The sequence below is a fragment of the Apodemus sylvaticus genome, chromosome 23, assembly GCF_947179515.1.
Source record: "Apodemus sylvaticus chromosome 23, mApoSyl1.1, whole genome shotgun sequence".
Classification (NCBI taxonomy): domain Eukaryota; kingdom Metazoa; phylum Chordata; class Mammalia; order Rodentia; family Muridae; genus Apodemus; species Apodemus sylvaticus.
Window position 1 is genome coordinate 56,369,281 of NC_067494.1, and position 27,439 is coordinate 56,396,719.

At 35.0% G+C, this 27,439-nt stretch overlaps 2 protein-coding genes across 2 annotated transcripts in view; both read left to right on the forward strand.

Annotated features, from left to right (window-relative positions):
* LOC127673799 (uncharacterized) overlaps positions 1-728 on the forward strand; it is a 103,996-nt gene extending 103,268 nt beyond the window's left edge. Inside the window, exon 31 of the mRNA XM_052169554.1 lies at positions 676-728. Within this exon, the coding sequence (XP_052025514.1) occupies positions 676-728 (53 nt within the window). The remainder of the gene's footprint in view (positions 1-675) is intronic.
* LOC127673800 (rho GTPase-activating protein 20-like) lies at positions 728-24,700 on the forward strand (the record flags this gene model as incomplete). Its single annotated transcript, XM_052169555.1, has 12 exons — positions 728-855; positions 3,624-3,773; positions 7,027-7,068; positions 8,192-8,273; positions 14,792-14,855; positions 18,269-18,448; positions 19,126-19,304; positions 19,559-19,720; positions 21,268-21,377; positions 21,775-21,964; positions 23,311-23,569; positions 24,501-24,700. Coding segments are annotated over 12 exons (1,746 nt in total), but the record flags the coding sequence as incomplete, so codon positions are not given.
* Positions 24,701-27,439: the final 2,739 nt, after the last annotated feature.

Sequence of the window (27,439 nt, forward strand, 5' to 3'; positions counted from 1 at the left end):
AAGCCACAGGCAGACAACAAGAGAAATGACCCTTTTTCTGGACTAGACAAACTTAACAAATATCTTTTTGAATGCTGGAGGATTATGTTTTTTTGGTTGTTTGTTTGTATATTTATTTGTTTTTCTGATTTGACAGTAATCTAGTTTATTATAAGAGCTTTGACAGCTCAGCTGAACATCAGAAAGATGTAAGCATAAGTGTTGGTCCTGAGTTATTTATATCAATACAATTACACCTTGAGAAGACAATACACACCAGCTACTCATATGTAAGTTTTTAACGTTCGAGATAGTGGGAGGAAGGGACAATCACATTACAAGGAAATTTCTGAAGGATACAGACATATAGGCCAATATATAAGAAAGGCCAGAATGTTTACAAGTATCAAAAACAATCTAAATTTTTAACTCAGGTTCATTTTTTAAGTTCTTACTATCTTTCCCAATAGAATATCATTTATGTTATGAGTTACCATTATCTTTTAATATTATATACTTATTTATTTGTGAATTTCATCCATGTGTACAATATATTAACTTATCATTATAAATGTTGCAATCATATTCCTCAGATCTTGCCTTTAATCTTTATTTAGTGTGTTTTTATATCATGAAATTAAAATTCAGTATGAACATTGGTCTTACAACTTATCCCCTGAGTTCTTGTTCCGTTAGGTGGAGACCTGTACAAGGAGTACCTCGACTTTTCTAAACGGAACCCCTTGTGAAGGCAGACATGGGTGGATTACAGCGAACCTTGCTGTGCCAAGGTCCCGTGGAACTCACAAGGGGCACGAAAACAAACAGACGGCATCTGTCCTTATTTGATGACGTGTTAGTAGTGTCTAGTAACCTGTGAGTATTTGCAACTAGCATTCCTAACTATGATAGGCTACAGTTTAATTAGGACTTTTTGTATGAATATAAAATGTTCTTTTACTTCTATTTTAAAAAGAACATACATTCATTACTTCATGCTCACAACTTCTTTTTACTCTACAGTGGTTGAGGTTTGGTCGACAATCCCATAGGCACTTCTCAATTTGTTTTGTCCAAAGATTTAGACACATTTTCTTTAAAAGTTGAAATATTTAAGGTGCTCTCCTGCTATTTGAATCTGGGGAAAGAATAACGACAAACTTTAAAAGGAGGCAGATGGACAAGCACATGCCAGTAATAGTAACATTATAAAGCTGACTTATGAGTATTGAAACTTTGTGGGATTATGTGGACTATACAGAGAGACATATTCTCAAAATAAAATATTTAAAATATGAGAAGCTGGTGTCTTCTTACTTGTTGTTTCCATATAGACTGAGACAAAAGAGAGAAGAATGCCTGATTATGATTCTTTTACACAAGTGGCAACCCATGTAAATGCTTCTTGACTTCATAGTTTCCATATAAAGAATCAAGGTGCAGCTACTATCCCTTCTAATAGCAGTTAGTAATCACAGGAAACTTCAGGCAGCGAGTTCTTCCTAGTTGGTGATTCTGCACATACTCAAGAAAAGCGCTGATTAAATGAAGATGTATATAAGGTTGCACTGTAACTTATGATCATGGAGGTGTCTTGCTGGACCATATCCCATATAATCTCCACTCTCCGTGATCATAGCCTTCCTATTCTAGAAGGTTTGAAGTTGATACTGATACTATCAAGTAAATATTTTACAATATGTTCTCATAAGTTCATAAATGGTCTGGAGAACAGACATCAATAATATAGTTTATTCAGCTTGGTAGATAAAATTTCTGGCCATTCTTAGATAATATGCCAGAAGATACTTTTCAAAAACTGTGGGAAAATGAAATTTTCAGAAGAGAATAATGGGGTAAATTTGGCCTTCAACCCTGATCAGTGTCTGTAAGCTCCCAGCATAGAAAATGTTATTGTCTGGCTGATACAGGTTCAAAATAAGTGAATGTACAGTTTGTCTACCAATCTCTCATCCTTCTCATCATTTCTACTCAACTCAACTTTAGTCCACACTTGGAAATACATTTTTTAAAAGATAGTAATTGACTCATTTGAATGAAAAATGTAGATACTGATCAGGTACCTTTTATGTAAAATTGGTGTAAGTGAAATTCACTTTAATTTTTGAGAGTAAAGGAAAGTAAAATAAATGTTTTTCTTGAAAGACCATATATTTGTCTTGCTACTGCTGTGTAGTGACAAAAACTAAAATTATTTTGAGATTGCCATTCATATTTTGTTAAGAGCATTAGTAGTATTGTAGGAGATGAATGTCATTATTTCCATTTGAAAGATAGGTTATCTCTTATCAGACATTTGAATTAGAGGCTTTAGTTTTATGCATTTCTTCTGAATTTTTGTTCATATACATGCATTTATATGTATATATACATATTTTTATTGCTACATATATATGTATGTATAATATATATATATAATTAGAAGTCCTGAAGTGGAAAGAAAATATAAGTACAAATATTTCATTTGATTTCAACATTTGTTCGTATGTTTGTGTGTGAGTGTTCATGTGTATGCTATAGTAAATATTACATAATTGTATTTTGGCTGTTACATGGTACATTAGATAGTGTGGGATATTTTCTCACAGAGTAAGTGGGCAGAGTAAGTATGTTTAGTTTTGTTCCAATGTGTTAGCTCAACAGTGTCCAATACAGACTTACCCCAGTGCACACATTGAAACATACACACACACACACACACAAAAACACACACACTAACACAAACACACACACATACACATGCAAAGAGTTAATATTCAGCCTATCATAATGTAATAGAAATGTCACATATATGGGAAGGATTCTGTCCAAAGATAGAAGGGAAAGGAGAAAACAAGAAAAATTAATTAGAAAATAGTATATATGTATTTGAAATTCTCAAAGGACAAACTGCATATAAAGGGAATGATGAAAGAAGGAAAGTAATACTTCCAAGGTTGCTTCTTACAAGCACTTTTGATAAGATCAGAATGCTTGATAGGAAGACATATTTCTAATTATTTGTTTAAATTGTAGGGATAAATAATCATATTTTGGATATTTGTATGATATGTCCTTTGTATGTTTACTAAAGGAGCCATTGTTGTGAGCTGATATGACTTCTTAATATACAAAGAAGGGCAAAGGAAAATGAATATTATTCAGTTAGATAATATTTTATATGATTTATTTGGGAAAGATTATTACATATAGTTAAGTAAAATATAAAATTTCAACTAATGTTTTATGGTATTTCATTATAAAAATAAAAGCAAAATGGTTACTAATGAACAAAATTTAAGGAAGAAATTTGAAATACATATCTTTCTCAAAATGTCACAAATTCAAATATATATATATATATGTATATATATATTCACACACATATTCATGAAAAATTCATTTTAAACCTTCTCCAGTCATAAAAAAATCAGGCTATGTATATTTATGAGCCTTGAGAAGCTCGTATCCAGTAACTTCCTTCCACATGCTTTGTTGAATTCCATGTTCCCTGGCTTGAACTGTGCCTGAGTGATAAACGGGAGTCCTCCTCTGCTCTGGGACAGGAGGAACTCGGTATTTCCATAAGCATTTCCAACTATAATGCAAATTACACTAACAGAGATTCTTGATTCTCTTTCTAGGAATAAGAAAAAATTTAAAATAAAATTGATCATTCCACTGAATAACCTGTGGGCTGTGGATAACGTGGAACTAGTCAGAAAAAATGAATTCTCTCTTTGCAAGAACCTTTTCCTGTTTTGGCCAGATGGAAGTTTTTTGGCTTCCTTTCGGTAAGACCTATAGTTTGAACCTGTATTCATAGGAAGATAGCTATAAAAATTGGTGGGCAAATTAATGCTTCAAAATTCACGGGTTAAACCAATTAATCAGAATATTTGCAAAATTAGAGTACAGTTAATCTGACTGTATACCAGATGCCAACTGCAATTTTTATCTTCAATGATGATGCCAGTTTGTCTATAATTTCCACAACATACTTCTCACATGTAAGTATGTACCTTAGTTTTTTATCTGTGATGTTCATCAGAATTCCAGAGATTCTTGGGAAAGAATGGAGGTGCACTGTCTTCTAAAAAGGATGTGGACAAAACAAGGACTTACAAGGATGTAGCGTATTCTCCACATGGTTTTCCCCATAATGTCTGGTATTATCTAGGTTTTGAAAATTCACAAATTGATTTCTCTCCAATAATACTGCATAGTATACATAAATTGGATCAACACCTCAAATATTACCCAGTTAATTTCGATAAAAATAGTATTTAATTGAACACATAAAAATAGTTACTCATAGAATACTCAAGTATTAGAATGTCTGTGCAGTACAATGTCACTGGTAGCTAATGGGCAATTGATAAGGATAAAGGTCAAAGGATAAAATACCATCAGATCTGCAAATGCTAGATACACAAATTACCTCATTTTGATATGACTGCTCAATATCCAGGCTCTTCTAAGCCTTCCTCAATTCTCATACCCTTCTTTTCTCCCCCAGGTCAACACTTCCTAATCTGTCCTTAACTTTGCTCAGTCACCTTAGTCCAAGCTCAGCACCCTAAGTCTACCATCAGGTTAATTATGTTTCTAATCTCCTGCCTGATACCCCAGGCCACCTAGGGAAGAAACCAATGGCCAAAACACCTTAGATCTCACATGGCTGGTGTCTCTTTCTCCCTCTGTAGCATGGTGAATCCTTTCAACCTCCCCTGCAACTGCAAGACTTCCCATAGTAAAACTGGAATTCCTTCTTATTCCACTCAGCTCATTGGTCATTAAGATCTTTATTGTTCGATGAAGAACCAATTAGGTAACAGGACCTTCAGTGTTCATATGCATTTCCTGATCAAAGTGTCAGAACCAACCACTTCACATCATCAAGTACCTACGAGCTTACTGCTATGTCATTTTCTATTTTAGTGATATGTGATGTGTTGGGTGTGTGTATCTGTGTGTCTGCATGTGAGTATGTGTGTGTATATGTGTAGGTTGAGGGGCGCAGACATAATCCACCCTTCGAATAAAAATGTTGTAGGGAGAGACTAGAGTAGGTGAGCAGCTGAGTGTAGAATCATGAATGTGCCAGTCTGTGAGCAAGAATCAGTTCATAAGTCCATAGGAAGTCAGCTTGCATTATGGAAGTTGGAACAGTGGCAGAGTGGAGAAGAAAATTCAGTGAATGAAAGATCTTTGCTGCATGGATAATTATTTTTAGAAAGATGAATCAATGTATCCTTTAGCTTACTGATAGAAAAACTAAACATTACATAGGGTTTTGAGCATAGGCAAAAGGAATAGTGCGTTGGTAAGGGTTGCTAATTGGATCAGGAAAACATTAAACAACAAGACAATGTCGATGACTTCCAACAAATTGGGAAAAGATCTTCACCAATCCTACATCAGATAGAGGGCTAATATCCAATATATATAAAGAATTCAAGAAGTTAGACTCCAGAAAACCAAACAACCCTATTAAAAAATGGGGTACAGAGTTAAACAAAGAATTCTCACCTGAAGAATTTCGGACGGCGGAGAAACATCTTAAAAAGTGCTCAACTTCATTAGTCATTAGGGAAATGCAAATCAAAACAACCCTGAGATTTCACCTTACACCAGTCAGAATGTCTAAGATTAAAAATTATGAGACAGCAGGTGTTGGCGAGGATGTGGAGAAAGAGGAACACTCCTCCACTGCTGGGGGGGTTGCAAATTGGTACAACCACTCTGGAAATCAGTCTGGCGGTTCCTCCGAAAAATGGGCACCTCACTTCCAGAAGATCCTGCTATACCACTCCTGGGCATATACCCAAAAGATTCCCCAGCATGTAATAAGGATACATGTTCTACTATGTTCATAGCACCCCTATTTATAATTGCCAGGAGTTGGAAAGAACCCAGGTATCCCTCAACAGAAGAGTGGACGCAAAAATGTGGTATATATACACAATGGTGTACTATTCAGCCATTAGAAACAATGAATTCATGAAATTCTTAGGCAAATGGATGGAGCTGGAGAACATCATACTAAGTGAGGTAACCCAGACTCAAAAGATGAATCATGGTATGCACTCAGTAATAAGTCGATATTAACCTAGAAAACTGGAATACCCAAAACATAATCCACACATCAAATGAGGTACAAGAAGAACGGAGGAGTGGCCCCTTGTTCTGGAAAGACTCAGTGAATCAGTTTAGAACAAAGTCAGAACAGAGAAGGTTTGGGTGGGAAAATGGGGGGAGGGAAGGGGACTGATGGGACTTTCGGGGAGTGGGGGTCCAGAAAAGGGGAAATCATTTGAAATGTAAATAAATATATCAATAAATTAAAAAAATAAAAAAAGATAATGTTGATGACTTCAAGCCACTGTGAATGTGTCGAATATCAATTAGGTTTAACTCATTCAACCTAAAATTTTCAGTTATAGATGTTAGCATGTTAAAATCATATTGAATCTATCTTATATTAGAGTATTATAAGCTATAGTTGAATAGTGGTGGTCTTATTATTTGTACCAAGAGAGTTGACTGAAGACTCACACAGATGAAGCACTAGATTCTAGGACCTCCAGTCTTGTATGCCAATTCACTCAAGGAAACAAACAGTATTTTTTTTCTAAAAGGTGTTCTCCCTGCATTAAGTGTGTTCTAAACAATGGTCATGTACCTAACCTGTGGTTTAGTGTGAATAATGATCCCTTTCAATGTGGCATGATGTCACACTAAGAGGACACTGCCTTAACTATCCCCTTTTACATATGAAACTGAAGCTTAGCCCTGCCATAGTCACATAGCTCTTGCAACATAGTCAAGTCTTCATGTTCCCAACTAGCCTCCATACTATATTCAACCCCCTGTCATAAAAGTCATCCACTGAAACATATCATGCACATGGTCAGTCATGTGGAGACTATCATCTACACCTGTACCCTCAGGATAGCAGTTGGCTTATACTAATTTTTCTGAACAATAATCTTAACAGTTTTAGTGCTGTCAAGACTCTAACCTTTTTGTCTTTTAATATTACAGTTCGATTGAAGAGAAAGATCACTGGTATTATTTTCTCAGAAGGTATTTTACTTGTGATTATACTTTAATTTTGTTCTGATATGTGAATTGTAGATTGCTCTTCATTTCTTTTTTAAAAACATGTTTGGTAGACTATCTCCAAATATGTTGCTGATTAGATGGTCACTGAATATTACTTTAGTTTCTCTTGTCTATTCATTTAATGTGGAGGAAGTGCACTCCTTGCCTCTTCCTTATATTGGAGTAAACAGTATTCTTCAGTATTACTTTAAATTCCACTCCATAGATGCTACTCTAATTCAAACCCTCTGCATGTCCTCCATTAAGGTCAAGCAGACTTTTGCCTTTTCCTTGTGTATTTGTCATAGATCTTTCAATAGAGCCACAGAACTTATGGACTGTCCCTGAATATTAAGGGAATTTATTGTATTGACTTGTCCTCTAACTAAGCCAACAGTGGCTATCTAGGAGGGGGATGTCAAAAAATGTAGTAGTTCTTCAGTCTCTGAGGCCAGTTTGTTTCCCTGGTCTTCTGTATGAACTGGAATCCTGAAGAAGATGTGCTGGCAGTAAGAGCAAGCAGGCAAAAAAGAGTGAGACTTCCTTCTTCCGATGTCCTCATGTAGGCCTCCAGCAGAAGATGTGGCTCAGACTAATGGTGTGTACTAGCATGCCTAGGTTGGGACCATGTTTTCTCCCAGGATGACCTTGAATTCAGATCCACCTCCCTCAGTCAGTAGAAATTAATAGTGGGTGTGTTCTACCTTGCCTAGGCCTAAGCATTTCATGGCCACTATGTCTCAAGATTTCTATGTCAAGGTCCAAGTCAAAAGCCTATGTCTTCTATCCTCAAGATCTGGATCACAGGGGTGCCCAAAATTTCTGGATTGTAGTTCGTGTCAGATGTAGCCAATTTCACAACATTGCAACCAACAATTTCTGAGGACTGGCTGTGTTTCCTAAGTCAATGTGCTATTATGTGACAACATCTTTGCTTCTAAAATATTTTAAAATATTCCCTCATCCAATACTGCATATTGCCAAACTGATGGTCTTGTATTTAACACTATGAGGTTACTTATAAACTATTAACAGTGATTAGCTTAAAATAATCTACTAGTGAATTAATTTTCCTCTGTTGTTTGTTTTTATTTCATTTGAGCAGATCCATTGATGCAGCCAAGATGGATATGAAGAAACCATTCTCACTTAAGATATTCACCGAAGACATACCAACCTGTGACACTGTATGTAAATACAAAACAAAAACTGAAATTTCAACTTCTTGACTAGCAGTGAGACAATGTGTTTGTAGAGTAATGTAAGATGGAGACATAAGAGGATGGAGGGGAGAGATAGTAAGAACTTATGCATATGAAAAGTTATATTGGTATAGCATGCTCAAATGTTTTCTATGTGTGATATGCAGAAAGCAATATGAAGCAAGATTGATACATATGCTAAAGCAAAAACAAATGTATTTTTTTTTTTACAATTACTGAAAATTACTTGAGGTAGTTGCAACAACATACATTTCCATGCCAAGTTTTATTATTAGAATTAAACAGCTTGTTTCATCATTTTTATTGGGATTATTACAATCTCCTTGTATCTATCTCTTGAGGCCTGCTTTGTGACCAAGAATGTGGTGAGTTTTGGAGAAAGTACCATGGGGTGCTGAGCAGAAGGAATATTCTTTTGTTTTAGGATAAAATGCTGTATAGATATCTGTTTAATCCAATTGGTTCATAACTTCTGTTAGTTTCTTTTTAGTTTCTGTTGCCATGTTCAGTCTATTTATGAGAGTGGGGTGTTGAAGTCTCCATCTATTAATGTGTGAGGTGCAATATGTGCTTTGAGTTTTAATAAAGTTTCTTTTATGAATGCGAGTGTCCTTGCATTTGAAGCATAGATGTTCAAAAATGAGAGTTCTTCTTGGTAGATTTTTCCCTTGATGTGTATGAAGAGGCCTACCTTAACTTTTTTGATAACTTTAGCTTGAAAATCAATTTTATTTGAAATTAGAATGGCTATTCCAGCTTCTTTCTTGGAATTGTTTCCTTGGAAAATTCTTTTCTTTGAGGTAGACAGATGTCTTTGTCACTGAGGTAGGTTTCCTGTATGCAGCAAACTGTTGGGTTTTTTTTTATGTATCCAGTCTGTTAGTCTACGTCTTTTTTATTAGAGAATTGAGTCCACTGATGTTGAGAGATATTAAATAAAAGAGATTGTTGCTTCCTGTTATTTTTGTTGTTAGAGCTGAAATTATGTTTATCTGGCTATCTTCTTTTTCGGTTATTAAAAGGTTATTTTCTTCCTTTTTCTAGGTTGTAGTTCCCCCCCTTGTATTGGATTTCTCTATTTATGATCCTTTGTAGATCTGGATTTGTGGAAAGATCTTGTGTAAATTTGTTTTTGTCGTGGAATATCTGGGTTTCTCCATCTCTCCTAACAGAGTTTTACTGGGTATAGAAGCCTGAACTGGGCAGGGAGGTGGTACTGCACACCTTTAATCCCAGCACTTGGGAGGCAGAGGCAGACGGATTTCTGAGTTCGAGGCCAGCCTGGTCTACAGAGTGAGTTTCAGGACAGCCAGGGCTACACAGAGAAACCCTGTCTCGATAAAGACAACAACATAAAAGCAAACAAACAAACAAACAAACAAACAAGCAAACAGAAGCCTGAACTGGCATTTGTGTTCTCTTAGGGTGTGTGGAGCACCTTGTGAGGATGTTAGGGATTTTGTAATCTCTAGGGAGAAGTAAGGTGTAATTCTAATTGGTCTGACTTTATGGTACTTGACCTTTTTCCTTTGCTGCTTTTAGAATGAAGCAGCTTTTCACCATGAGTTCTTTTTGCTTAAATATTAACTTATGTCATGTTCAACTATTACTTATTTTAAAATATTTGTGTTCTAATCAACAATAATCGTTATTATGTAAGTTAAACATAAACAAATCTTAAACAGAGCAAACTATTGTCAAGAATTCATTTGCTCTCCACATCCACATGTCCTGTATTGTATTTTTGCTTTACCTTTGTACTCTGCTCTTTCAGTATGTCTCTGTGCATCGTCATACCTGCTTTGGAAGGTCAGCTCCATAATCATGGCTCTTTATCCTCATATTTATTTGAATGTTCTAGGCATAGGGATATCATTTTATGTAACTTTTGTTTAAAAATCATTTCTTATTAACTTATCATTGGTGTGTGCTTGTGTGTGCGTGTTTGTGTGTTTGTGAGTATGTCTGTGTGTCTGTGTGTTCAAATGTATACAGTGCTTAGGCTACAACTCATAACTTCAAGCATAATATGTAGTAGTTTTATCACTTAGTTGTACACATAGCTATTAAATCATTGTCTATTTTGGTCTGGAGAGATTGCTCAGCATTTAAGAGCACTAACTGCTCTTCCAGAGGTCCTGAGTTCAATTCCCAGTAACCACATGGTCGATCACAACCATCTATAATGGGATCTAATGGCCCCATCTGGTGCATCTGAAGGCAGCTACAATTTAATTACATAAAAAATAAATCCTTTAAAATTGTCTATTTTTCTCATATTTTTATTATTGTTCCATTTTCAATATTGGATTTAGTGTGTATCTGAAAATTAACTGTTGTTTAGCATGCAGATTACTGAAGACCATTCTTCCTATAAGCAGAATAGAATTATAAATGCTAATGTGTACAAAATGTATCAAGAGTTGTGAATGTAACATGTCACTGTTGAAATTGCAACAAGGTGTATATAATGATCACCACACTTTTTGATTTTAATATTTTCTAGGTTATACAAAACAGTAATTAAAGAGAAAGTATAGTATAAAAGTAATTTCTAACCAGTGACGTCAATTAGGAAAATATTACGTTGTCTGGCAGAACCAGTTATGTCCTCAGGACAGAGAAGAAGGGAAGAGCAGATAGGTCTAGAGGGAACTGCTCTCTTGCCTCTGATGCTTGATCTCAGCTATGGCAAATGCTCAGTATTGTACATGAGCAATCTCGCTGATGTCTTTCAACACCATGGTGACTTAGATCCAATTCCTATAAAGTAAATATTTTTACTGACTTTTAACCAAGATTCCAGTGCTTTTATATATTACCTGCCATAATTATTAACAACCTTTTCTGTAGCTGAGAAGATTGGTAATAGGTACTTTTTAGCTTTTCTTCATATCATGATGTGTTTATTTCTTTTTTGTCCTTGAAGAGTTGTTTTCAGAACATAAAAACACTCTTCTAATTTAAATAAATATCCTCTACCACTTTTCATCCTCCACATTTTCTATTGATTATTTAGCAATGATCCTCCATATTTTTGAGAATCCTTTGGTGGTTTTCTTTGATTTCATATTTACATTCAGGCCTTTCTCACATACTACACTTATTATTTATACTTATTATACTCATTACACTTAAGAAAAATCTTTATTTTTCCTATGGATGAATGAGGAATATATTTTTGCTATTCCAATGTAAGGATTTCTTTTCCTCCCAATTTTCCCCATTTTTCTTATCCTTAGGATTGAATTTATATTCCTCAGACTCTGATTATATTTTAAATTATGAAAATGCAGATGATTTTAGAATCATTAATTTGATAATTTGTTTTAAGTATACAAATCTACTGCCAAGTCAGCTGTGTGAATCCCCAGCTATCCCCAAACCTCTCCCTAAGTTGCACATATCTTCTCCTACTCTTGATTTCAAATACAAATATATAAAATATTGACTTTTTGACTTAATACTGTAGAGATTACAAGTAAGTCACGAGTCAGTGCCTATGCCATGGCTGGAAAAGAGCATTTTGCTACCTGCCTAGATGACTTTATGTAATCTAATCTGAAATGCATACCTTGTTAGTGATAGGAACACCTCTAGTGATAGGAACACTAGATGTTTCACATCTAGTTTACTGATATGCAATTTCAATATTTAAAGGGTTTGTATTTTTATCAACTTAAGATGAAAAGGTATAGTTTTTTTTTTTTGTAAAATACACATTTTTATGTACCGTTGAACACTTATTAAAAGCCTATTTTTCCTCTAGTAGGAACATGTGATCTATTATAAGGTTAATCTTATTTCTGAGAATTACTTACATATCCCTGGTTCACAATGAGCCAAGAAATATAACACCGTGTACAAAAAAATCCCAGTTGTCTTTTCATATTCATGCATTAAGAATATTAATTTTAGAACTATTTTGTTTAAAAATAGTTTGAAATGTGTCTGTTTTATACACAACATCACCATAAGGAACAAATGCACACATCTTTGCAATCATTAGTTAGATCTTAATATGTTTGAAATGCTCTGAAAACAATATTTTATAATAATGTCAATTAAAATACTATATGAATTATTTCTCTATCTCGTGTGGATTTAATAATACATTGGTGTTTTTAAATTTAGAAATTTTCAGATATTCAACAGAATATCAGATTTAGTTGTCTTTAAATTCATTGTGCTCACTCAGTATGGATATGTATGTGTGTGGATGTTTATGTATATGTGTGTACATGTGTGTGAATGTGGGCACGTGTATGTGTGTTCATTTATGTAGTATTTGAATGTGTCCTTCTTGAATCTATGATTTCTGAGCCATGAGTTATATTTTCATGCAGAGGTGACTAACTCTACAATATTTTCTAATGCACACATTGGTTCCTACCTATTTACATTATAACCACAAGAAGAGAGATGGTCTTATAAGATGGTTTTCCATAATTCTTAGTCTATAGAAAACAGGATGTTAAATCAGTTAGTGCAATGTGTTCTTGTACATAAAATTCATGTAGCCTGTCATGTTGTGATAGGGTCTTGTATGAAACTTTAGCAAATTCATATGCACAAATACATACACAGACACACATTCACAAACATATATATTTTTTCAGGGTAATAGGTTATTCCAGTGGATAGAAGACAATAAATACAAACCCTATGAAAGAGATGGCTTATGAAGTGGTTTCCTTTGGTCTTGGGTCAAGGTTGTTTCTGGGTAGCGAGTGTTTCTTATTTAAGGGATTGTTTCCTATACACTCACAGTACTTATATTCTATGGAGCATTATATGGAGAGAGTACTCACTCATCATTTGTTTATTTTGTTTTTTAAGTTTTCTTTTGTTTTTGTCTTGTGGTTTCTTATTCTAATAGCTGCTGCTATTAATCCTTATTTACCTAATACTGTGCACATGCTGTGCATGAAAGCAAGAGTGTGAAATGATGGAAGTCCAGATGGCAATGAAGCAAATGGATGTACTCTATTAAACCACCCTCCTTGCCTGTCTGCTGCCTTAAGGAAAAAAATAACAGGATGCTGAGTTCCTGAACCCATGGCTACTCAGTCTTCCTTTAGCATACTGAACCTGTTAGTTATGTTTGAATACCAAGTAATCCCACAGTTAATTTTGTGATAAATATGGTAGACGGACAGTCTTCCAGAGTTATATCAAGGGAAGAAAACCAGATGTTTACTGTATATTAGAATTGCCATTTCAAACTGAAGATTACAAGTAATTACTAGATAATAACTAATTTTGTAATCATGAGTTCAAAGTTATTTTATACCATACTTCTCTGTATTTTTCTCAGCATTTATATGTAACAGCAACAAAATTTGAAAAGGTGAATGATATAATGAAGAAGTTACTACCAATGATACGAATGCCTGTAAGTTATTTTCAAGTTACTTGGAGTTAAAATTGAGTCTGTTTTTGAGATTCACATATGTGAAAATGTGTATACATATAAACAATACAGATGAAACTTAATCATGACAAATTTACAGTTCATATTTTTCAACCTTCTCTTTTTGGAAATAAAGGCATCTAAGATATAATAGTAGTCTACAGAGGGATTTTTGTTGTGAATTTCTTGTCTGTGTTTCCATAGAATTGAAACTCATAGCCCAATATTGAATTATACTTCTACTATCACTACACAATAAAGATGCATTGTAATAAAGTGAGATTAATTGGTCATATGTCTGGCCCTGATTTAACATATGATAATCTTAAAGGCAACCAGATCTTTCTTTCCTTCTTTCCTTCTTTCCTTCCTTCCTTCTTCCTTCCTTCCTTCCTTCTTCCTTCCTTCCTTCCTTTCCTTCTGTCCTTCTTTCCTTCCTTCCCCTTTACTTTCTATCTTTCGTTCTTTCTTTCTTTCTTTCTTTCTTTCTTTCTTTCTTTCTTTCTATCTATCTTTTTTCTGTCTACTAATTACAATTTTATTGTGCTTCCTTTGTGGTATGTGATTCACCTCCTTTCTGATTCCTTCTTTTTATCATTTTGTGTGCCTGGAGTTGTAATATTCTGTTATGCTTGTGTTGTTTTTTAAATCATTAATCAATGTGTTTGTGTACTTGTATGTTTCTTCTCTGTGCATACATATCTGTATACTTGTTCTTTCTATTTTTAAATGTGCATCTCTGTGCAATTCTCTCTATTTCTCTCTCTATCTTTCCTTCTATGTGTGTGTTTCTCTGTATGTGTGTATATCGCTCTCTATCACTTCTGTGAGTTTGTATAATGAGTCTCTGAGTGCCAGTCTCTGTCTCTGTCTCTATAGCTCTTCCTCTGTCTCACTCTTTCCTCTCCTTGTATATTTAGGTGGGTGGATGCTCGAGTGTCTGATTGAATGGATCTTTGTCCCACAATATAATAATTTAGAACTCTTTGGGAAAATTCCTTGGTTTTATTTATAAATCAACAATCTACCATCCGGTTATTTGTGACACTTGGTTCTTTTTGTCTTTCAGAACAGTGAAGATTTCGAACTATGGTTCTGCCCTGGCCATGAGGAAGCTCCTAGAGCACTGTATGGTAAGTCCCAGGGCAATCTGAGGAAGGACTAGAGGAGAGCAGTGGTCTAACCCTAAACCCTGACTAATGAATTCTCAGGTTTTCATTTTTTACTCTTAAATATAAGTATACACAAAACAAAACTAACAGTAGTTCATTCATTAAATTCATAACTAATAACTTCATTATACTCTTCAGGCACATGATACTATCTCATTAAGAAAGAGTCTATGGTGTGACAAAAAATGTAACAGAAACTTCTGGGTTTTCCCCTAGAGAAACTTAATTTTCCTAAAAAGATAAACAAATCAACACTCGGGATATACTGTTTCTGAAGAAAATAACTGAAAAAAATCATTTGGTAATCATGACAGAAAATCCTACTAGCTAAAGGAATTTTTTTCATTGACTCCCAACACCTATGTGATAGCCCATAGGCAACCATTACTCCAGATTGAGCCATCAAATTCCCTGGTCCTGCCTGCTCAGGTGTCAGGCTTAATATTGTACAAAGGTGTACAGCAGAGCAAAACAGTTACAAACAGAGACAAGGCTAAAATTAAAATGAAAACACATTCAAAGAACAGTTTAGTGTCTTTAAATAAACTGTGGTCAAGATTATTTTCTTTGTGTCTAAGTGAAGATTTCTCAGAAGCAGCAAGAAATTAGAGCAAACATCTCATAAAGTTCTACAATGTTGCTGATGACATTGACTGTACAATGATTTTTATGTTTTGTTTTGTTTTGTTTTCAATAATCATTCCAAGTATCCATGAAATACATGGTTTCAGGATGTCCATCACCCTCCCAAAAGCTAGCCACACTCCTAACCAAGGCCATGCCCTGGGTCCACACTCGGGAAGTTGATAACATTGCATCTGTGTAAATTATGTACTGACATCTTTTAACCCTTTGGCCTTAATAATGATTCACAGTTTGTTTTTAACTTCTTACCAGCCATCGTGCCCCGTCCACTTTCTTCCCACAACTTGATGTATGAAGGCTTTGTTCTTTCTGGGAGTGGGCTGAGTTGAGGCATCTGTCCTGTACTCTCTCTTGAGATCAGTTTAATAACAGTGAACTCAAAAAACAAAAACAAAAACAAAAACAAAAAATGTTTTGTTTATTCTAAAGTATGAAGATTGTTTTGCTAATGAAAATTGTAAATGTAACCATATCTCTGAGTCCAGAGACTGAGTGAAATATGCAGTTCATATCTCATTATGACCAGCAATTTAGCCACAAATGAGTGATCATAGTCAGATGATTGGATACTTCATGACTGAATCACCTGCTATTCCTTCTATTGCCTTTAAAATAATTCTCAGTAACTAAATTATTGTCAAATAAATAATAGTAATAAAATGATCAGAAGCATTTGGATAAGATTTAAAATTCTGAGATCATGAAGTGCACTTGCAAGGGTGATTTTTTTAAAGCTAAGAAACAGGTAAGGTTCTAATGCGGAATGTGACCTTTACACAAGTTACAGTAACAATGTCTTTTAGAGATCAGGGAACATGGTTATCCAAAATTTTCTCAGGTATCATGAAAATACCCCATGGGGATATTTTGATTATTTTGGGAAAACAGAAACTGGACTACTAAATTGAAATATTTATTTCAATATTTAATTTCAGGGTTTGAATACACTAGCTAATAAGCAGCAGAAACTCAACACACATATTTGACTTTATTTTCCTTTATGCAACAGAGTATTGCTATTGAGTCTAAGAATTCAGCAACTCTCAATCTTATGGTTTCAATCAAATGAGTGCTGAAAATACAGGCATGGGCCAATTTTGTCTTTTTATGAGGCTGACACAATAGCAGTTCTTGGTCAGAGAAAAGACAAATGTAGAGTGGCAGAATTTCAAATGAATGTATGGAGTGAAATGTGTCAACTTGATAGTATTATAGTTTTAGCATTTGGAAGAGCTTTGTATGTCATGGATGTTCAAGAAAGTCCAAGAACTTAATTCTCTTGGTATTTCATTAGCCTAAATTTGAATGTGTATTTCAACATATAAGCCATACACATGTATCTGTCATACCTAGATTTTTCCAGATTAACTTTGGAAGGATCTGGAGTCTTTTCATCCAAGTGTTGCTATATATCTTGCTCGGACTGTAGCACTGACATTCTATCTGTGTCAGAAGAAAAGGCAAATCAAGACTTTAATCATATTGGTGATTCATCAGAAAGGGATGAAGCCAAGGTGGTACACTTCATAGTAAACCACATCCACAACACAGCACATACTCTCTAAGATCTCTTTAGAGAAGAAATACCTGAAAACAAGGGAGAGCACATCAAGTACCTGGATTTAATTGTAATTTCGTGTTTGTTGTTCTGTCCCTGAGTCACTGTTTGTTGGAATCCTCTAAGAGTGTTGATGTGAGAAAGGTATTATTCTTACTGCTTTTCAGAAATCTTCACACACATTCAAGAAAGAAGTCATGAGACCGCCGTTTCCTTGAAAAAACTGAATTGTTCATTGAATGTGTGTTAGTGCCTTCCCTAGGTGTAGCAGATAGGAGAGAATTGACTTCAACTGTTGTTGTTCATATGCCTCCATGGAGAATGATGTTTTTTCTCATCCAGCTTTGAGATTGTACCCTTTGTTCTGGTGACTCTTTTTGACCCTCAGATTATAAATGTTCTCAAGTGTTGCAAAAGTTGTCTGCTTCATACAACTTCAAACTGCCTCATCATTAGTCTACATTCTTCCAGGTCGATGTCCACAACTAGAGTATTAAATAGTTGCTGTGTGTCCAAAAGGGCTCATGTGTTTCTTACAGCATCAGCCTGAACATTGTTAAGGTGAACAGCAATGGGAGGAAGCAATGGCAGGCCATTCCACTTCACTGTCCTCATACTGTTAAGAGAAATGCACTATATAAATGTGGTCATAAACATGAGAAAAGATATTTTACAGAGAACTAATTGACATGCCTAATAGAATTACTTAGAGAGTGCTAGACAACAAACCATATTTTACATATATATATATATATATATATATATATATATATATGTATATATATATATACATGTAAAGGGAAAGTTTTTAAATGACTGACAAACTAGACATGTAACAGGCATTTGTTATGCTGTAAAAAACATCTCTATATAAGACTCACACAGACATGTCTTAATACTGTTAACACAGAAAAAGTCTTCCATATAAAGTTCTCCAATGGGTATAAATAATGTGATAAGTTGAAATTTTTCTCCTTGATTTTAGAGTTCTCAGTTTATACAAACTTACCTTATCATAATATCCATGTAAGTCTCCTAATGCTTAAGATGTACATTCTACATTGTCCTGAAAAAGAATGAGACATAAAATAGAGATATGCATGCTGAATTCTATTTGAAAGGTTGATCAAAATCATTAGTGTCAATTCACATTCTCATTTACTTCTCATAGGCTATGAGTGTCCACATAAAGTTTTAATGAATCACCTTCAAATTAACTTGGGTAGATGGAAGTCAAAAATTTCCACAGCTTTTCCCATCTTGCCTGGGTTATTTGTGAAAGACTTCAACATGGATGAGGAGGGCCAATTTATCTTAAAGCCCCGAAACTCAGCTAGAATCCAGCAGCAAAGTGAGTCTTCCATCTTGCTTCAAGTACCATCTCAGTTCTCACTTCATGTTGGCATAAAACATCAGTGCTTCTTCTCATTTTCTTGCTTGGGGAGGGGCAGTGCAGAAAACAAACCAAATCAGAACAATGACCCAGTTCCAGCTTGATATCTCTATATTCTGATATCAAGACTAAGCTTGATTATAGAGATAATATTGCTTTATTCCAAAGTAATAGAACATATACATTCTGATGAAGGGAAAATACTGCTGATGAGAGTAATTTAAAAATGATTCTTTTAAGAGCTCAACAAAAAATCTAAGGATGAAAAGAGCTTCACAATGACATTTGAAGACAATAGAAAACAGATTGATGTGAATAAAAGTGAGGGTGACTGAAAAACAGATATGACTAGTTAAGCGCTTGCTTGTACATGGTTAAGAGAACTTGTCCAATTAGATACCATTTATGTTAGGATGCAGTGCAATTTACCATCATCTTATGAGAATCCCCATTGGATCATGTCATAGAGAACACTAGATCATGTCTTAGAGATATCTCACAAATTAGTAACAGTACAGAGTATAGGGGAGAAGGATATACAGCCACTTCAGGGATATTATGCAATAGAAATTTGGCTTTTGAAAAGAGCCATATAAATTACACTATTCTAGGTAATGATATCATCTTGTCCTTAGATGAAAAGGAAAGACCTCGTAAGACAAAAAGACCATTGATGACATCTTGTTTCCATAGGGCCTCTGTGCCCCACCGGGACCAAATGTGTACTGACCCAAAAGTTAAAAAGACAGGACAACTATTTGGCAAACAACTGAGTTGCATTTGTCCCAATGGAAAATGGCCCCAAGCAATTCTGGTAGGTCTCACATGGTTCATTTCTGGCTCTCCTAAGAAAATCTGATAAGAAATAAATCGTGCCTCATCTTTCAGAGTTAACATTGGGGTGGGGTTTGTAGAAGTAAATATTGAGAGTCAAAACCAGATTGCAGTCGTCCTTGTCAGTGCCAGCCTTTGCACTGCACCTGTGCATACCATTGGTCTGCTTCTCATGAGCAAACAGTGCTCTGTGCTGCACGATGAGTGTCTGATATTTCCCTTTCTTCCTCTCAGGACATACTGTACCGATTAAGAGAAAAAGGCCCCACCACACAAAGCATCTTTGCCAAAGCTCCCGATGAGACATCGTGTAAAACTCTAAAAGACAAATTGGATAATGGGGAAGTGGTGGCTATAAAGAATTACTCGCTTCATGATGTGGCCTGGATCCTGAAGGTAGGGAAAGTCCTTGGCTCATTCACCCTCAGGATTCTTCTGAGTCTACATAAGTAGTTTCCTGCATCATGCATTCCCTTGTGTGATAGTAGCTCTCTAGAAGACAAATCTGGAACTGAAACTTTCCTGTGCTATTCATGACATAAGGAATAGGGACTCAAAATCCAGTCAGAATGAGCAATAATGAAAGGTAACTATGTACATTTCACTTGATTGTTTTCATGTGGCCATGAAAGAAGGGTGACTTCATACATGCATATCAGTGTCACCTGGTATGAATGCCTAGTCAGATACATTTGACTAACAGTGTGCTTCATTCTCTGTCACACTATCCTTTTATTCCCTCAGAGGCAGATTTCTTTTCCCCCAGTACAGTGTATGTGATTCCTTCAAGTATCTCTTTGCTACATAGACCAAGTAGTATCTCAGGATCAAGAAATCTACCATACCTTCAGCACCACAAAATGACAATTTTTCTTTTAGTATTAAAATTAAAATTCAATTATCTCATTTCACTCCTTCCTTTCACTTGTTCTGAATTTGTTTCCTGTCAATCTCCCACTTCTAGGAAAACTCATGATCACTTATCATTGATTCTTATTATATAGACAATAATGACTCTGTAAATATGTTCAACCAACCTGATAAGTCCATTATCTTTGCTAGTATATCAACTATTTCTGTGAAGTTTGTCTTCACAAGATTTACTCATTGCCAGTTAGTGTTAATAACATGAATGCTATATTGATCAGAAATTGTTGTGGCAAGCATCACTGTTGGACTTTCAATTTTAAAACCTCCCCAACATGTCTAGGAGGCCCAGTCTAAAAGCAGATTACGTGATCCTCTGTTGTACAATATTTCCAATTCTTAAATCTAATATTTGGGCCCAAGTCTCAGGAGTTTGTATGTAATATGTACGCAGGGGGCTTGGAGCCACAGGATATTTTGTTCGCTGTACCTTGAATACCTGTGCTTTTATGTAATAGTCTCCATTCATTGCTGAGAGAACCTTCATTGTTTTATGGGTAAGGCCTACATCATCTTTAAAATTTAGCTTAAATATTTAGAAGAGAGTTGAGAATAATGCTTCTTTAGAGAACCTTGAAAGGACCTTCTCTAAGAGCCATGACCTTATGGGATCCCATGCTTCCAGTAATAGACATGATTTTCTGTACTTCAGAAATTAGGTAATAACCGAATATGGTTGTCTTTGTTGTAGTTACCATAACTGTATAGCTCATTTAAAAATGGTATTTGTCCTGAGGTATTGATCTCTTAGATATGCTAGTTTGTTCAGATGTTCAGTACAGGCACTTGATCTTAAGAAGAGATTTTTTGGCAATCCAAGACATTCTGAAAATCTACTCTTGGTTTTCCAATTTTGATGGACAAAACATAATGGCCCTACTTTTCAGTCAACATTCTACCTGGGGAAAGTTGAGGAGCTGTGAAGAAAGTTGGAACTAAACTAAATTTTAGAGTTGTGTGTTTTGTGTAATCTCCTTAATTTATTTTTCTGCAAAATACTTTTCTCTCTTCATAAGGAGTTTCTACGACTTATTAAAGGCAGTCTGATGACCGCCCAGTTATATGACAAGTGGCTTGCAGTTCCGCAAAAGGCCAACCACAAAGAAAAACTGACAGCAGTGCGGAGGTAATGCCTGGTGAAACGTTTGAAAAACTTCAACAAAATAAATGTGATATTTGCTTATAAACATTAGAGATTCGATATTCCAGAAAATTTCGCTAAATATCCTGACAGACTGAAAAGCATTTCAATTGCTCACAAGCATGGAAGACATTTTCAAACACAAGTGTGACTGTGAGTCACAGTGGATCATGTTTATGATTGTCAGCTTTTTATTCCAGTTAAATTTGTATTCCCACTGCACTGAATGTATCTGGGGAAACATTTCAAACAATAATTGAACTATACATTTTTACTTTCATTTTATTCAGGGATGTCCATACATAAGATACAATTACTTTGTCCCCTTTCTACAGAGTTTCAAATCGAGTTAACATTTTGAAATAACTGTCTCTTTCTTCAGTCTCCTAGACAATCTTCCAGTGCCAAATGCTGCTCTTTTGGGCCAACTCTTTAGGATTTTACACGAAATTTCAAAAAATGCTTCTTTTAATCTAATGTCAGCTCAAAATCTCTCGGCTGAGATAGCTCCCTACATTTTATGGATGCCTACCTACCGCAATAAGGTCCTGGCAAATTATATCACTGAAAAGGTAATTAGACTTGAATTCGATGCCTAGCTTTGATACGACATTACACTAAGGCAGGAATGCAGGATTATTCTGAGAGTCTGGTTATTCTGTTGTTGATGATGATTGTTTTGCATTTGGTTTTGTTTTATTTTGTAAAATAAGTACACCTTAGAATGGTTTTCTTCTGTAGAGGAAGAATCATTGGTGTATTTTATGTAAGTAGAATATAAATGAATATTTGAGCTCAATGACTCAGTCTTCTGTCGTTTGTGATTTAGAATAACCTTAAACTAACCTAGTGTGCCAACATGCTGTGAAATGATTGAAATCACGTGTACAAAGTGCAGCAATCAAGACTGACATACTTAGTGTCAAATGAGTGAAATTCTACTTCTTTTCAATATTTTTACCTCAACAAAGCAATATATGTTGGATTTTTTTATCAGATATGGTTTTCATGACTTTTGGTTAGTGTAATTAAATGTAACCTTGGGCTCTTGTTCCTGCTTATGATTGGTTTAGAGAAAGTATAGAGTCCACATTTACATTGGACCTGACTTTCTAAACTATAATAAAATATCAATATTTCTACAGTATTGGGATCATATATTTATTTTGACTCTCAGTTCTTGAGTCTCTTAATCATTATTAATTGACCAGCTGACCGTGGACCTGAAAGGTTTATATTCTAAGACAGCCTAACTGCAAAATATTGTTCACATTGTATAGGATCAAATATCAGAAGGAAAAATATAGGATTCCAAAGAACCTGCCATTGGAGATCCATTATTCTCCAACTTCCTCCATATAGGCAGTATTTCATTACCTCCCAAAATAATAAACCTGAGGAGCACGCTGTTACCCTCTCATCTTCACTGAGCCACCAGAGACATGGGAAACTACTGCTCAGTTGGGTTTGCCTGTCTCTTGCATTTTAGTTAGCCCATGGGAACATTGAATAGGATGGTACCCTACTCAAATGACCACATCCAGACGTCTTCTTCCCTCCTTAGTTGTGCCTTTCTTTAAGCATCCTTCCAAATATGCACAGCTATGAATGTGTCAAAGACAAGGACAGTTAATCATCTGGACAATATGTATAACATTCTGGCCATCTCAGGGAGAAAACAGAAAATCATCCTCTTATATAATATTGGACTGTCAGGATCACACTTGAATATCTGATCTCACAATCATCTTTTAAATGTCTAACAAGAATCCAGCTCCTATATTGTATTAAAACTAATGTTTGCTCAGAATTTTGAAGTAAATAATTTTAGCCTCCAATTTTAGACTCTTTAGTAAAATGTAATTTGTAACCATGCAAAATGACAGAAACCCTCTTTGTTTGCCATGTTTTATTGCAGATTTCTCTCGTAACATTTTTGATATCAAATTCTCCAGAACTTTTTGGACTTGATGTTGTTGCAGTGTGGTATGAAACATCGTTTTTTAGTCCAACTAGTACAAATACCTCATGTGCCCATAATTCTCCATCTATTATCAACAAAGGAAAGGAAACAGAACATGGAATCAACACCTGCCCCAGTGGGAGAACATACAGCCCAGGCCATGACGCACCAGCAATAACTCCTGTGGCTCCTCCTCTTCATGAGGGCAATATAGGTGTGTATACATATTCTACTACCATAGGTTAAAGGTTAGAATCATTTAGCACCGAAACTGTGAATTATAACAAACAACAAGAAAGAATTTGATAAACCAAGTGAAGGGACAATTGAACTGTGTGTTATAATATAATATTGTTAGAAATTGTCTCCAAATTTTGTACCTCTTTCCCCTGGTCCTGAATTTATGTAAGAGGTAACTATCCCAGAAGTGAGATTATATAGTTGATTTAGGATTTCTCACTTTGATATATAGAATATTAATTTAGATGTGTACAATACATAGAACAGAAATTCAATACCAAATTGGATTGTTTCTACATTAAAGGTCTGGCTATTCTTAAACTTCCTTTGTAGACCAGGCTGACCTCAAACTCACAGAAAACCACTAGGCTCAGCTTCTGAGATCTGGGTATAGAAGCACGTGCCACTATGGTTTTCTCTTATACAAGTCTGAAAATATGGCCTAATATACCCATATGGGAGGCATCGACACTGTGATCTCAGATTAGAGGTCTCAGTTCGGGGAAGGTGTAGACCAGAACCATTAATAGAAATGCAGTCAGGCAAGTTGTGTTCTGAAGTGCAGATACTGCTCTTAATTTATAGTGAGCCATGCCTGTTCAGTGAGAAAGTCATAGAGGTGTACTAAAAAATTGGTACAATTTCATTGCTTAACTCTAGTATATGCATAGCTTTCAAGGCAAATGCAGAAATTTCTTTCTATTTCAGAATATGGGCCACATGCACCAAGATATCCAATGCCTTGTGAAGCAATTCCATTATTATAAATATTATAATACTGATTAGTTATTTTCTGTTTATTTGTGGTGATGCAAAGGCATACAGGCTATGAAATGTCAGGGGCATGCAAGGGCTCAGTGAGATAAATTACAACAAATCATGATTTCCCTTCTTTTCTGATTCAGAGAAAGGAGAAGGCAGTGTAGATACAACCCAGCAAGCAATTTCTAAAACTGCTCCTGCTCCAATTAAAAAACATGAATTTCGCTCTTTTCCACCAATTTCTTGCCTGGACAGGATGCTGCCATCTCCTATACTTGTGAGTTTCACTTTGGGTTTGTACAGCAGTCCTATGTCACATAATTTCTGGGAACCTTTGTTTTAAGTAAATTAGTTCATCAAATGGATGAACATGTAGATAACCTTTTCCTGAGGGTAAGATCCTTTTAATAGAGATATAAATCCCACTGAAGTTTGAGCTTTCTTATTTAAAGAACAGAACAATGAAAGGTAAGAGAAAAAATAGAATTCCTACCATTTTCACAGATTTCAGAAAAGACCCAAAGCCATCAGCTTGTTGGATGAAATAGATACTTGGAAGTGACTTCCTGATTTCCAACTATCAACATCTGCAGCTGACTTATGATTCTATAGTACTCTAGCATCTACCTTAATATCATTGCCTCTGAGTCTACTCAATCTTATGATTAAAATTATCAATATACCTTTATTTGTTATTATCAATGTATTAGATATACACATTATCCTTTCTATATATTGATCTTTTTATTCTACTAAACTCTATTAAATAGCCACCTAATAATAATAGCATATCCTATTTTAAATATTTCCTTTTGGAAATATTAATTCACTGTTCATCTATTTTGACACTGTGAGTACCTGGAATTTAGTGTGCATGTGAACAAGTCATCATGTTAGATACATGAGAATTACTGCCCATTCCTTAGGTATTTTAGAGCATAATCTACTCTCAACAATGATTGTAATCATGTAATCAATTGAAACGTGAGAAAATGTGGAGTAAATCTGTGTGTGGTCATCATTTGTACAGAGTGAAACCATGAAAGAACAACTGAAATTTGCTTGCGTTCTTCGATGCGACAACATCTATAGATGTAGTTACTAGAATATAAGATCTCACAGATGAAGGAAATAAAAGTATCAGTATGATAGTGAAAAAAAGAAAGCTTTCTTAGGAACACAGATATTATGATTCATAATATAGGCTATGACAGACAGAAAGTAAAATATTGATTTGATCTCTGAAAGAAAACTATCACCATAATAACATAGCATGTCATTCTGGAGAAAGATATTCAAAGAAGAAAATCAAAGGTAAGAGAGCAACATTTACCCAAATGCTTTGGTGAATAGAGGAGTGATTCAACCTTGAGGATTATCTAAATCCAAGAAACCTTGATGTTTCAAATTTAGAATCATCGATTAGGGAATAAAATACATTTGAAAGCTAAAAAGAAAAATGTAAAATGTCTTCTTCCTTCCTTTCAGTTATAGCTATGCATCCTTAATTGCCATGACTCTGCTTTACCTTCAAAGACACATTTGTGCTTCAGCTGTTTGGATCTGTAATAATAGAAGCTTGTCCTTATTACACACAGGATATGCTGTCTATCATTGAGAGAAGGGGCCAAAATACTGACCAAATATTCCAATACCTACCAGGAAAATCACATTGGTCCCTGAGAGATAAAATTTATACTGAACAAGACATCAACTGGCATGAACAATCTGTGATTACAATATCTTCCGTTTTAAAGGTAAGGAAGTATTTTATATCACCAATATTCAGCATCACTCTAGAGATGCATATGAGTTTACTGTCCTTGAGATTACTTGATGATGAGAGGTTTTTTTTTTTTTTTGAACTATGGACACATGACCTCTAGACAAGATTCATGGTAGGTAAATTCTCACAAGCTCAAAGATTCATCCTGAAGACCCAGCTGAACACGTCCTGTTGGAAGTTAACTTCCTTATATATCAAAAGGCCTATTTTTTTGGCATTACAAATGTTCTCACTGATTTTAACTCTATGACTGTACCATGTGAATTAATAGGAGGACAAGAAATAATAGTGGTAATACTGCATGTTACAAAATATATATCTTAAATCATACTTAACAAAAAACTATTCATCATAAATAACAATAGTCTAAATAGTCTACCATGCCCAACTTACCAGTGAGCAGCAGTAACTCTGGAGCAAATACCATTGTTTTCCTTTTACTTTTATTTTGGCCATGATCTGAGTTTTACTCTCAGTATACTGTGAAGGTTTGGCCCTAGACATCAAGAGAAAATACAACGCTTTGTGAGTAGGCATGGTTAATAACATTATGCAATGGTACCAAATGATCCCCCGAGATTGTCACACGAGATTGTCAAATGTATCTGGTTCTCATTGCCAGAATCCTGGGACCATATCATGGGGAGGAAAGTGAAAACCAATAACTGGAGGTGTCCATGCATATTCATAGCAATTTAAAGGTACAGGAACACCTGGGAATCTTCCATTTTGCTGATTTTCTATCCTTGGTACAACATGAGAGTTAATTGTCGTTTTTCATGAATAAAGACACTTTTCTGTCCTCAATCAAGCTGCTGCTTACAAGTAATTTAAATAGTTGAGTATTTCCATGGTTTAAGGAATAGAAGTGAAACTGTATGACCTCACATGGTAAACAGGATGTTCAATTATAAAATTATCAACATTCAAGGTGAGCCTATACGCAGAGGTGTACATGTATATTACATCTTTAAATTCTGTGAACTGAAAGGACACATTGACCCCATTATACAAAAAGAATGAGGTATTTCCTGGCCCTGCCATTTTTTGAGTGTTGCTTCTTTTCAGGAAGAGCACTTGAGATTTTGTTTATTTATTTTGTTGTTTTTTTTTAATATTTAGTAATTCTTTTTTCTTTTCTTAACTGTTATTATTAGGATTATTACCTATTTATTTATTTATTTCTCCATTCATTTTAGAGTTTGAATGCTGCCCCCTACTTTGTCAAACTTCACAGTGTCTCTTCCCTTCTCTAAGAAAGATAGTGTCCCTTGGTTTATCCTTGCAGCCTGTCAG